The sequence below is a fragment of the Xenopus laevis genome, chromosome 3L (genome assembly GCF_017654675.1).
Source record: "Xenopus laevis strain J_2021 chromosome 3L, Xenopus_laevis_v10.1, whole genome shotgun sequence".
NCBI classification, from domain to species: domain Eukaryota; kingdom Metazoa; phylum Chordata; class Amphibia; order Anura; family Pipidae; genus Xenopus; species Xenopus laevis.
The window spans coordinates 54,756,896-54,771,045 of NC_054375.1; the positions used below are offsets into that span (position 1 = coordinate 54,756,896).

Below are 14,150 nucleotides of genomic sequence, written 5' to 3' on the forward strand. Positions count from 1 at the left end.
TAATCATAGGCTAATTCTTTAGGGTACAGTCACAATATTTAAAGGATAATGGGCCAATAGAAAAACACTTAGGCGGAGTTAGCAGCAAATGGCCTAAGGCACAGTGATCTCTAGTGGCCACCTTATAGAATACACACTATATATTAGAATAAGAAAAATATTAGATTACAAAAATATAAAAAAATTTCACACAATCTTCAATTATTTTGATACATGATGTAAAAATGTTTAAATATGCTGTATAGTATTATCAATAAATATAAACAATACATCAATAAATACATAATAAATACATAATAAATAAATACATAGGGCTTCGTTTAGATAAAGCAAGAGATATCAAATTCTGAATTTAACCCATTAGGTTGTCTAGTTGCTAGATAAAAGATCCATTTTGCTTCTTTTTTTAGGAGATCTGAAGTGATACTTCCACCTCGACTATTAGGAATAATTTTATCTATTGCTGTTAGACTTAAAAAAGATAAATTTCTATTACCGTATATACCCAAGTATAAGCCGAGTTTTTCAGCATCCAAAATGTGCTGAAAAAGTCTACCTCGGCTTATACTCGGGTCAGTGGTACCCGACCCGAATAGCTGAGATTTCAGTCACTTTTAATCATTCCTATACCAACAGTACACTTGGGGAGAGACTGCAATATCCCACAATGCCCTCTGTTGGTTATATGAAAGAATAACAGTGCACCCTCTGTTGGTTATATGAAAGAATAACAGTGACTGCAATATCACACAGCGCCATCTGTTGGTTATATGAAAGAATAACAGTGACTGCAATATCACACAGCGCCATCTGTTGGTTGTATGAAAGAATAACATTGCGCCCTCTGTTGGTTATATGAAAGATTAACAGTGACTGCAATATCACACAGCGCCATCTGTTGGTTGTATGAAAGAATAACAGTGCGCCCTCTGTTGGTTATATTAAAGAATAATAGTGACTGCAATATCACACAGCACCCTCTGTTGGTTATATGAAAGAATAATAGAGACTGCAATATCACACAGCGCCCTCTGTTGGTTATATGAAAGATTAACAGTGACTGCAATATCACACAGCACCCTCTGTTGGTTATATGAAAGAATAACAGTGAATGCAATATCACACAGCGCCCTCTGTTGGTTATACGAAAGATTAACAGTGATGGCAATATCAAACAGCACCCTCTGCACATGGTAGTGGGACAGTGGGACAATACACACAGTAATCCGTTTGGCAATTCTCTGTCACCATCAACTTTGCAAAGAAGTCCGGTTGATCGCTCGGGGGGTCGCTTTGGCAGAATGTGCGCTGCTGGGAGGGCTGTAGTTGTGTCTAGGCTTATACTAGAGTCAATAAGTTTTCCCAGTTTTCGTAGGTAAAATTAGGTACCTCGGCTTATACTCGGGTCGGCTTATACTCGAGTATATACGGTATTGCAATCCGCAAAATGTTAGCTATAGGAGTAACACACGTATCTTTTGAAATATTAAGTATATGCTCTCTAATCCTGTCTTTCAATTTACGTCCAGTTTGGCCTTTTTTGACATTTAGTACACATTAAGAGATAAATAACATTTTTGGTGTTACAATTAATGTAATGCCATATGTTATAAGTTTTATTTGTTATAGAAGAGGTAAAAAACGTAGTTTTTTTAAAAAATTTACATGTAATGCATCTACTTGCACCGCATCGAAAACATCCCTTTGTTTGTAACCATGTGTTATTTTGTTCTTGGAATTTAATAAAACTAGGGGTCAGTTTGTTTCATATGGTATCTGTTCTACTAGGAATGAACGTATGTCCTTTTTTTTGTATTTGTTTAAGGATAGGATCTGTTTCAAGGATCACCAAATTCTTTTGAATAATGTCTCTAATCTGATTAAACTGTGGACTGTATGTTAGAATACACAATATTATCCCTGCATTACCTATCTCTTCCTTATTAATATTCAAATTTTTCGAGTTATTATATCTCCTAAACAAATCTTCTCTTTTTATTTTAGAGGCTCTATCATAAGCAAGATCCAAAATATTTCTATTGTAACCTCTTTGTATTAATCTAAAATAAAGATCCTCAGATTTAGCAAAAAATTCCTCATCTTTAGTGCATATACGACGTAGATGTAGAAATTGACTATATGGTATGTTCTTAGTAAGATGCTTTGGATGACACGACTTAGCATTAAGAATGGTATTAACTGAACAGGGTTTCCTATATATAGTAGTAACTATAGAATTGTTCTCAGTATAAAGAGTAATGTCCAAAAAATTAATAGACTGTGTATTAATCTCATTTGTGAACTGTAAATTCAGATTATTGTGATTAAGGTAAAAAAGAAAATCCGTGAAAATTTCATGTGTGCCCGACCATACAATCAGACTATCGTCTATAAAGCGACCATAATATATACTATATAAATGTATATATTCTGAATATGGGGTTTCATCTTGAAAAATATATGTTTCTTCCCACCATCCTAAAAAAAGATTAGCATATGATGGTGCGAATTACAAGTTCCAAAACGGCGATTTTTCATTATCTTTCTAAAACACATAAACCAAAAAGACCGCCGGTAGGTCGCCCAATTATAGCAGGCATTGGTTCACTTGGAGAAAATTTATGCGAGTTTATAGACCATTTTTTACAACCCTTCGTATATAAACTACCAAGTAACTTAAAAGATAGTGGCCATGTTATACATGCGCTAAAGAATTTTCAGTGGGTTGCCTCCTATAGATGGGCTTCCATAGATGTAGTGTCCTTATATTCATGTATTCCACACAATTTGGGTTTAATTGCAATTGAATATCATCTTAAACATTATAGTACATACGATACAAATTTGATTTCCTTTATATTACAAGCTGTCCATTTCTTACTTACACATAATTTTTTTCTTTTTAATAATGAATATTACTTACAATGTTGTGGAACAGCTATGGGTGCGAAATTCGCACCATCATATGCTAATCTTTTTTTTTTGGATTTAAGGTGAATTTATGACACAGATGGTCCACTCTAATAGGTGTTATTTATTATTTTTTTGCCTGAAAATGATCAAATGTGCATATTTGGCTCACTAACCACCTGTCCCATGCAGTGACAGGTGGTTTATGTTCATGTCAATGACAAGAAGTGGGTGCTTCACTGGCAGATGAAATATGGAAGCAAATAAGCATAACATGTGCCATTAGCTTTGGCTGTGTCACCCTTAGTAGATATCCTCATATTTTAGCGACCATTGGTAAATCAGTAAATTTGACCACTGAGCTTCTCTGTGGTGTTGTAGAAAATAAAAACCCAACAGAATATTATATATTGCCCTTTTTTCTTACTGATTTTGAGGGTTTTTTTTTTAATTTGAGATTTTTATTGATTTTCATTTCCAAAGAAGAATAATAAGTGCAACAAAGATGCAATAGAAAATGCCACCGTCTATGCATAACTGTATCCGACCCTCTATATCAGACGGTATCGTAACGTATTGCTTGTTAATTGCTTAACGTCTATGAGTATGTCTCATCATAATGTACAAGAATTGAATCATTGTGCATATGAAAAGGGTTTTGGGTAAGTGGGGGAGGGGAGGGTATGACAGGGGGGTAAGAAGAAGAGAAAGGGGGAGGACTGAGTTATTTTTTAAACCTGCCTACTAGGCTGACTGGAAGCTAGATCCCACACCTTCTATTTCCAGCCCCCTCAAAGATTAATTTTTTCACGTGCATCTCATACATGTTGAAAATATTGTGAACGTTTATTGTCTGATTATTTAGATGTACAGTACAATGAATGCCATATAATTACTGCAGCAGAACAATAAACCTTTTTCCAGTGTGAGGGATTGGGCTCAGCTGCTCTTATGGATAAGAAGCCAACAATATTTCTACTCACATAGATTCTGGTAACAGCTGGTAAGTGATTTTTCCAAGATCCCCAGAGTCCAAATCTGTTGCCTTGTACAAAAAAACAACAGAAAAAAAGCATGATGACTTTGTATAACATTGTCCCACATGCCACTGCCAAATTTGCAATTCGCCTACGTATTACAAAAATCACTATATTTTAGAGGATAGATCAGCAGATCTTTAAATGTGGTAGTGCTCAAAAAGAATTAACATTCCTAAATATAAAGGGTAGTTAACAACCAGAAGTGCAGTAAACTAAGGGTTTATTTATCAAAGATAGAGTTTGTGAGGTTTGTGCATTTTTTTATACCTCGAATAAACTCACAACTCGAATTTTATCTTATTTATGTAAAAATTCGAATTTAAAAAACTAGAATCAGAGAATTCCTGGAGAAAACCCCAATACTTAAATTTACTCTAATTTATCGAGTTTTTGGCAAAATAAAACCCTCAAATCAATTTAGTTTATCGAGTTTTGAGTGCAAACCACCAAAAAAAAAGCCCCAAATATCATGAACATCTTCAAATGCTTGAAGCAGGAGTGCCCATACTTTACTAATGTAGGGTCTACTTTTCGTGATGTTGTCCCATTATGATCTACATCTATAATAGCATTGTTGGTATTACTTAAATATTATATTGATTTATTGGGAAAGTTATATTGCTATATTTAAGGATTTAATCATTTATAATGTATTTTATTATTATTATTAGTGGTGCTTGCGAAGCAAAGCATCACTACTGTTATCTTGCAAACTTATTTTTTTAGTGGTGCTTGCGAAGCAAAGCATCACTACTGTTATCTTGCAAACTTATTTTTATTCTTCTTCCGTATGAAAGTTTGGCGCGTAACTAGTCCCGCACCGTTTGTCCTAGACCCATGAATGAGGTGTCAAATCGTGCGGCTTAATCGGGAATGGGGTGGTATGACTTTTCTAAGGGGTGGGTGGTTAATTGCCCCTTGCGGGGGCAATTAACCACCCCGAAAAGTCCCATAGATTAACATTGAGGCCAACTTTTGACGGATTCTAGCGCAGAGAGGGAATCTTGTAGAAACGTTAAATTTACCACATTTGAAGAGGTTTGCGACCTGTGTCAGATGATACCCCACACGAGGGTATAAGTTTTACCCCCGGGGCAGGAGAGGTCCCCAAATTTGCCCCATTGACTTATAATGGGGAATTTATCGAATAATTAGTTTGTTGCAGACCCATGAATGAGGTGTCAAACCGTTCAGCTTATTCGGGAATGGGGTGTTGTGACTTTTCTGTCCTATTTTGGGGACCCAAAAAAGTGAGCGGAGCCGCAAACAACCAATCAGATTTTCCCTATTGACTTCAATGAGAAAATGTAAACAGCTGTAATTCTCACAGTAATAAAGCCAGAGCTTCCAAACTTGGCACCGTGGGTCACTGGGTGACTGCGGCCAAAATTTACAAAAAGTGGGCGGAGTCTACAACAGCCAATCAAATTTCAGCCATTCAATTAAATAGGAAAATTTTAAACTGCTGCCGCTCTTAGACGGTTAATGGCAGGGTCCTCAAACTTGGCACAGTTGGTCACTGGGGGACTGGGATTAAAATTAAGAAAAGTGGGTGGAGCCAAAACCAACCAATCAGATTTCTTTGATTGGTTTTAATGGGAAAAATTAAGAAGGCTGCCATTCTCTCAGTATTGATGTCAGGGACCTTGAATATCACAAATGTGGTCGCTGGGGGTTTCCACTTCAAGTTTAGAAAAAGTGGGCGGAGCCACCAACAACCAATCAAATTTCATTCATTGATTTTCAATAGAAAAAAATAGAAATGCTGCCATTTTTACACATTAAATGACAGCATTCCCAAACTTTGGTATGTTAGTCACTGAGTGACTGTGGTTCACAATTAGGAAAAAAAGGGGCGGGGCAACAACAGCCAATCAGATTTCAGCCTTTGACCTTAATGAAAAATGATAAACTGCTGCTATTATCACGGTTTAAATGCTAGGTGTACCAAACTTGGCTCAATTACTCACTGGGTGACTGCAGTCAAAATTTAGGAAAAGTGGGTGGAGCCATAAACAGCCAATCCGTTTTCACCTATTGACTTCAATGTAAAATTTTTGATTACCGCCGTTCTCACAGTTTTAAAACCGGAGGCCCCAAACTTGGCACTGACCATGACTAGGTAACTGGGGTTAAAATTCAGAAAAATGGGCGGAGCTTAAGACAGCCAATCAAATTTTACCTAACGCTATTCAATGGGAATATTTAAATTCCTGTCATTCTTACACTGTTAATGTAAGAGTGCTCAAACTTGGTCCATTTGGTGACTGGGTTGCAAATTTTTAAAAGTGGGCGGAGCCAAAAATAGCCAGTTTGTTTGGATTGATTTCAATGGTAAAATTTGGTTGGCTTTAAATTTCACCGGTTTAATCCGGATTCTACCGACTTTGTGTACTCTCTAGGCACCAGGGGCGACTGGGCAAGACACCCAACATATATGGGGGGCCTGAGTTTTGCCACGGCAAGCACCACTCACATTTTCTTCAGGAAATGTACCTCTCTAGTTATTAGTATTATTATATTATTATGATAAATATCTGAATGAAAAGAATAAAACAGAAGTGAGGCAAGTTATCTACTGAAACTCTTCAGAGGTGGCAGCAGCTCAGGAGTTCTCCTGCATCAATAGATGCCCTTGCACAAAGGTGGTGGGACAAAGGCAGTGTGGCCAAACCCAACTATAAATGCAAGCACTGGCTTGTGTGGATGCAAGTACCTATAATGGAATTTTTTTCATATTTTGTCAGACTGCATCTGCACTTGCATGTTATCAATGACCCCTTATAAATTACAAAATGCCCAAATGATATGTGTAATAGGTTATTGAATCCCTAACTTCAGTAATTAGTTGCTAGTTTTGTTCCCCTTTCTCACCGTAATTGTTCCAATCTGGGTGCCATTCTTACAGTTTTCCATCACTTCCAAGTAATAAGTATCATTAGAAAATTCAGGTGTGTTGTCATTAATATCTATGATATTGATGGTTACATTAGCATATGAGCAGCAGTCTTTGAGTCCAGTATCATTGGCCACAATCTGATCAAAAGAAAAAAAAACACAATTAATATTTAAGTGCCTGAATCTGCATAGGAAATGCCATCATCTATGTATGATTGATTGGATTATTTGGCAGTATCTGTATTTCCAGGCCACTTAATGTCAGCAATACTACGGGTATTTGCCCTGCCCCCATACCCCAGTTAGCTCTGTCCCTCCCCCAAAGAAAACAATAAAGAACCCAGCCCCTCCTAACTTACTTGTCATCTTTTGCTTAGTCTTCATTCAGGCTAGCATGAGACATTTTGGCGGCTGATTATTATCAATCCAATTCTTCATAAGGTTGGCAATTTTCTGACTGCTATTCATTCAGTGAAACTGTCGCACAGGGCCGCCATTAGAAATCACGGGGCCCCGTACAACAAAATTTTTGGGGCCCCCTGGGCCCCGCCCACACTGACGACCAAGCTCCGCCCCATATCCCGCCCACATCGCAGTTAAAAGACCACACAGACATCAGTGCTAAAAAAGTAACCCCCCCCCCCACAAGTTGTAAAAAGCTATTGATGGTCAGGGCCCCCTTATAAAAAAAATTGGGGCCCCAAAAAAAAAAAAATTAAAATTTTTTTTTTTTTAAAAACATTGGTGGCAGGGGCCCCCTGTTAAAAAAAACTTGGGGCCCCAACAAAAAAAATGTAAAAAAAACTAAAAAATAAACAAACATTGGTGGCAGGGGCCCCCTTCTAAGTTAAAAACAAATTGGGGCCCCAAAAAAAATTTGAAAAAAAATTAATTTTTTTTTGAAAAAAAAAAAAACATTGGCGGCAGGGGCCCCCTTATAAGTTAAAAACAAATTGGGGCCCCAAAAAAAAATTTGAAAAAAAATTAATTTTTTTTTGAAAAAAAAAAAAACATTGGCGGCAGGGGCCCCCTTATAAGTTAAAAACAAATTGGGGCCCCAAAAAAAAAATTTGGAGAAAAAAAAATTTTTTTGAAAAAAAAAAATGGTGGCAGGGGCCCCCTTACAAGTTAAAAACAAATTGGGGCCCCAAAAAAAATTTAAAAAAAAATAATTTTTTTTGAAAAAAAAAAAAAACTGGTGGCAGGGGCCCCCTTACAAGTTAAACAAATTTGGGGCCACCAAAAAGAAAATTAATTTTTTTTTTAAAAAAAAAACCAAAAAAAAACAATGGTGGCAAGGGGCCCCTTACGAGTTAAAAAAAAAATTGGGGCCCCAAAAACAAAAGTTTTAAAAAAAAGATTGGTGGCAGGGGCCTATAGAATATTAAAATAATACATTGGTGGCCAGGGGATTAAAAAAAAAAAAAACACAAACTGGTGTTCAGTAGAATTGAACTCATGGCTTCAGTACTTCAACTTCGCCTCCTTTCGTGACTTCGGGTCTTTTCACCGCTTCAGGACTTCGGCTTCGGCTGTTTTCGTGACTTCGGGTCTTTACGCTGCTTCAGGACTTCGGCTTCGGCTGTTTTCGTGACTTCGGGTCTTTTCGGCGCTTCGTGACTTCGGGACTTCGGCTTTTTCCGTGACTTCGGGTATTTTCGTCGCATCGGCTTCGGCTTTTCGGCACTTCCGCATTCGGCACTGAAGAGGCAAGACGTACGGCTCGGGCGCTCGTAAGGGGGGCCCGGATCTTCAAAAAAATGCAGCGCTGCCGGGCCCCCCTTCATGCCCGGGCCCGGTACGCTTGTCCCCCCTGTCCCCCCCTGATGGCGGCCCTGCTGTCGCATGAAGCCCTCTCAGCAGGAATCCAATTCTTTGTCAGAGGCTGCTCCAGTTTAGTGATTTTAAAAGTTGCTACTGGGGTGTAGGATCGCCAGATGGATGCAATTTCAAACAAGCTTTCACAGTGCATACAATCCTGGGAGTGGAGGATTGAGTTTGTAATTCAGTCAGGTAATTAAATGTCTGTTTTACAGAAATGTTTGGTTATTCACACAATGCTTATTGTTCTCCTGTATTGCTCATAGAACACCAAGGAGATACTGAAGTGTACTGGTGATCTTACAGCCTCAATTACAGCTGCCCTTGTTGCTTGGTATGTCCCTCTTTGGTTTCCTCTCTCTATTCTTTGCATGCGTTTTTTACGCAAGTTTTGTCGAGCGCAGGTTTTGTCACGCGCAAGTTTTGTTAGGTGCAGGTTTTGGCGCGCACACATTCAAGGTGCGTCCTGACATCAGAGGGGCGCTATTAAGCATTTTGGTCGCCATTTTGGTAGGCTGTTGGTTCCTTCTCAAGTTGTGCAGGCTGCTTTGATGCTCCATTGCCGGGGGGGAAAAAAAGGAGTTCATGCTTTAGCATTTTGCTACAGAGTACGGCTGATAGTGGAGTCCCTTGATCCAGGACCTTCAGTGTCCAGAGACAGACAGACCAGTATCTGAATTTTTTCTGAAGAGGAAGAAGAAACAGAATCTTCATACTTGATTTAGCCTTAATTCTTCCTTTTGATTAAGGCGATTAATTTGATCAGAGGACAGCGGAATCCCAGAAGTCTAAGGTACTCTCTTCTTCTAAGCTGAAACAATTTGTACCTCTTTTTCCGGAAGTGGCTGAATTAATTCTACAGAATGGGGATGAGCGGAAAAAAATGGGATTCAGCCCCTGCTGTGGATTCTCTGCAATTCATTTGGTGAGGAAAACAAGTTAGCCGATTGACGATTTGTCAGTCCTAAGAGATTCCATGGATGGAAGAGTGGAGACAGAGTTTAGCAAAGCATATAAAGTGGCGAGAGCCTCATGTAAACCTGCAGTTTCAGCTCTAGTTGTGGTGGCAAAAGCAGTCTCCTTGTGCATCGACAGCTTAGACAAAGCTATCTCGGGAGGTACAGATACAGCCGACATCAGTGCAGGATTATCTGAATTGAAAATTGCAGTAGCTTTTATGTCAGAAGCAGCAATGGATTTAACAAGTCCATGGCAGTGTCGGTATCAGCAAGAAGAGCCCTATGGTTCAGATCTTGAACTGTGGATACAGCATCTTGCCTTACGTTGGAGGAAATTGCTTTAGTCCTTTTACCCCCTATAGCAAAGGCTATAGGGGGTAAAAGTATTTTCCTACCACAGGAAAAGAAGAAGTCAAAACCCAGCTTATTAAAGGTTTTTTTCAAGGCTCAAGTCGAGCTAGAGGTTTTGCCAGTAACTACAGATACTTTGGCAGAGACAGCCTCAGACAATCGTCTTGGAGAGGAGGTCACTCCACAGTCATCAGGAGGAGCAAGATTAAACTGTCCCCAACTTCTAAAAAGTCCCCCTGACAATCATTTCATGGGGGATTTTGGAGCGGGGCAAGATATTCGTAGAAGGTCTGGGAGTGCTCAATTTCAGACCAGCATGTTTGCCGTATTAAGAAGAGGTTACTGCATACACTTCTTGTGTTCCGACTCAAGACATATTTTTTGTTTCCCCCTACTACTCAGGGTCAATAAAAGAAAGAGGCCCTCGAAGAGTATATGCAGATAATGTTAGACCAGGAGGTAGTCATTCCAGTACCTCACGAAAAGAGGGTAAAAGGTATTTATTCCCTGCTTTTTCTAGTGAAAAAAGTCTCGGGAGGTTGGAGGCCAGTGCTGGCATTACTTGGGCAATTTCCTTCTGTCCGCAAAGTCCCCAAAAGTGAGGTTATTACACAGAGAAATGGCTTTTTCTTTCTTCAATCACACAGTTGGCTAGTCAACTGGAGAAAAAGTCAGTTGCAGCCATCTCAATCTCTAATTTACCTGGGGTTTATTTTTGCACGATGGACAATGTAGTCAAGTTGCCATGGTGAAGGAATTATAAGCCTTTTTTGCCAAAGTTCAGATTCGGTGAGGCAATTTATGTCTCTCCTAGGTCTGATGGTGACCTCTATTCCGATGACCAGATGGGCCAGATTTCATATGCGGGAGGCGCAACATTGTTTCCTAAATCATTGGAATGGTTAGGAAATCAATTGGAATCTGTTAATTCTGTTTTCTCCACAACTCAAGGTCAATCTTTAGTGGTGGATAAGTCCTGTAAATTGTCCAAGGGTTTTCCCCTTAATCCAATCGATTGGAAGATGAGGTCAAGGGATGCCTCCTCCCATGGTTGGGGAGCGCTCCTGGAAGGCAATGTAGCCCATGGAGTTTAAAAGTCTCCATTGAAACTGCAGGTGAACGTGTTGGAGTTACACAGTGTTAGCAGTGTTTCAAACACTGAAAAACCTTTGCTCCAGACATAAAAGGAATGGTGGTAAAAGTGAACAATGCCTCAGCAGTGTCCTATATAAGAAAACAAGTAGGAACCAGGAGTTGGCCTCTATGGTAGGCATAGAATCTGGATCATCTGAAGGCAGTTTATGTTCCTGCTGTTCACAATCAGAAGCAGACTTTCTCAGTCATACGATTTTTTCAAAGCACGAGTGGAAGCTTGATCCAGAGGTTTTACACCTACTGATGGAGAAGTGGGCTCCTCTGGAAGTGGACCTCATGGCCACTCCAGACAATGATCAACAGCCAATTTTATTTTCAAGAGTTTTCAGCCCTCTAGCTCAGGGGACAGATGCACTCCTTCAGTCCTGAACGTTCCGTCCTTTAGGTTTCCACCAATTCCTCTCCTCCTTTAAGTCCTACTGAAGGTTGTTCAAGAGGAAGAGGAGGTCATTCTCTTATTGGCCTCGTCGCCCATGGTTTCCCCTGGCAGTATTGGACCCATGGCCTATTCCTATAAGGGAAAATTACTAACCAGTAACCAGTGTCACATCCAAACCCACACTCTCTCTCATGGATGGCATGGAGGCTGAGTGTAAAAGGCGTGTAGCCTTGGAGTTTTCTGAAGTGGTGGTGGCTACACTGTTTGAAGCAAGAAAGCACCCCGTGTCTACCACATATTATTTTTGGAACATTTTGGAAAGATTTCTCCTATGGCAATTAGAGAAGACAACTTCCTTTTTTTTCACTGCCTTTACCTCAGGTTCTAGATTTCCTGCTGGAAGGATTAAACAAAGGGTCGCAATACAGAACTCTAAAAGTTCATGTCGCAGCGCTTTCAGCTATGACAGAGATAAAATGGGCAGAAGATCCGTCAGTGAAATGGTTCTTCTCAGCCACAATAAAGATTTGTTCTCCAAAGAGGACTTTGTCTCCTTCTTGGGATCTCCCAATGGAAGAGAAGGATTAAACAAAGGGTTGCAATACAGAACGCTAAAAGTTCATGTCGCAACGCTTTTTTAGCTATGACGGAGATAAAATGGGCAGAAGACCCGTTTCTTCTCAGCCACAATAGAGATTGTCCTCCAAAGAGGACTTTGTCTCCTTCTTGGGATCTCCCAGTGGTGCTTAAAGCCCTTTGTGAGCCTCCATTTGAGCCTTTGCAAGAGGCATCATGATGGTTAGTGCCCTAAAAACTTTATTTTTGGTGGCAATAGTTTCAGCAGCAGGGGTCAGCCTCCTGCATGCCCTATCTGTAAAAGATCAAGACTATACTTTTGGGCCGGATAAAGTTATTTTAAAGCCTCGAGACTCATTTTTAATGTGGTATCCACATTTCACCTTGCCTAGGGCATAGTAATCACTATCATACCAGAGGATCCCAACCTTTCCTCGAAGTTCCAGAAGCTAGATCCAGTTAGGATGTTGAAACATCATTTGACTATGACTCAGCCATTGAGAAAGTCTGAAAGTCTGTTTGTTATACCAGCAGGAAAGGGGAACTGCCAGCAAAGTCCACTATTGCTAGATGGATTATTATTATTATTAACATGTATTTATATAGCGCCAACATATTGCGTAGCACTGTAATTATGATTTTTGGTCCAAAAAATGTACAATCTTCAAGGCAACAAGCAAGCACTGGCAGGGCTAAAAGTTCATTCAACAATTTGTAAAACGGCAGCATGGTCGCCGGCTTGAAGTTCTATCGTTGAAATGTTAAAAACCTTCAGTTCTGCTGTCTTTTCTGTTGATTAAAAGTGTTTTGTGCCCTCCCTCTTGTTGGTTGTTATTGCTTGGGTATAACCCGTAGTATTGCTGAGATGAAGTGGCCAGGAAAAAGGAAAATTTTCTATTATACTTACCGTAAATTTCTTTACCTAGCCACTTATCATGTCAGCAAACCCACCCTCTATGGACTAAATTATGAGACAAGTAAGTGAAGAGGGGCTTGGTCCTTTATTGTTTTCTTTGGGGGAGGGACAGAGCTAACCAGGGTATAGGGGCAGGGCAAAAACCCGTAGTATTGCTGACCTGATAAGTGGCCAGGAAAATAAATTTATGGTAAGTATGATAGGAAATTTTCCTTTTATAGTGCTAAAAACCTGCACATTTATACCCCAGGAAGAAAAAAAAGAATGACCCATATAGCTGCACCCTCCCACCTTGTTATTTTCGTGAGAACTCAATTAATGGGAGGGTGCAACTATATGGGTCACTCTTTTTTTCTTTTTCTTCCTTACTAGACTTGACCCTGCACATCATCTTATGTTTCTCACTTTAATGGAAGGTGCTCCAAATCCCCCTATTTTACGCATTTATACCCCCAGCACACTAGACTGGCACTGCACAGTGTTAGATTTATGGAATATATTGAACTAAGGAAGATTAAAGGACCAGTAACATCAAAAAAAAATGTTTAAAAAGTCGTTAGTGCACAACGAAAAATAAACACCAAGACAAATAAATCTTTTAAAAAGCAAAGCCTTTATTAAGAAATAACTTACAGAAAATCCACTTCCTGTCCTCTTCAGAAACGGCGAAAAGGCGACCATCCACACTGCAGCAATCGATTTCTCCTTCCTGGATATTCACTGACAGGCATCTTCCTCCTCCCGGCGTCCAGCAACAGCTGTGTCTCTTCTTCCCCATGGATCGACTTCCCTCCTTCGCTCTCCTCACCAGCAGCTGCGGGGCACAGAGTGGGTAGTGATTTAGGAGTCGGTGTGAGCGGAGGCAGGGACGGAGCTCTAAGAAGCAGACAGTCCAGTGTAAAATACTTGTCTGCGTGTGAAATCCTTCCCATCGCTTCATACAATGCGGAGAACGGCAAACAATCCTGGCGTGTGTATTTGATTGTCTGCTTCTTCTAGGATAATAAGTCGCATTGAGGGTCCCCGCAGAGAGAAATACAAAACCGGCTGCCAAAGTCCCCAGACTGAGCTAAGTTGCCTGCTCGTTGCTGTCAGTGAAAAATACGTGGAGCTGCTGGGATGGGAGCAATACCGGCAAAGAACAG

General features: G+C 39.8%; 1 protein-coding gene across 1 annotated transcript in view; it reads right to left on the reverse strand.

Annotated features, from left to right (window-relative positions):
• Positions 1 to 14,150, reverse strand: part of cdhr2.L (cadherin related family member 2 L homeolog) — a 65,946-nt gene that overhangs the window by 25,431 nt on the left and 26,365 nt on the right. The window contains exons 15-16 of the mRNA XM_041586233.1: positions 6,825 to 6,986; positions 3,894 to 3,955 (exon numbers count right to left, since the gene is read on the reverse strand). Of these exons, the coding sequence (XP_041442167.1) occupies positions 3,894 to 3,955; positions 6,825 to 6,986 (224 nt within the window). The remainder of the gene's footprint in view (positions 1 to 3,893; positions 3,956 to 6,824; positions 6,987 to 14,150) is intronic.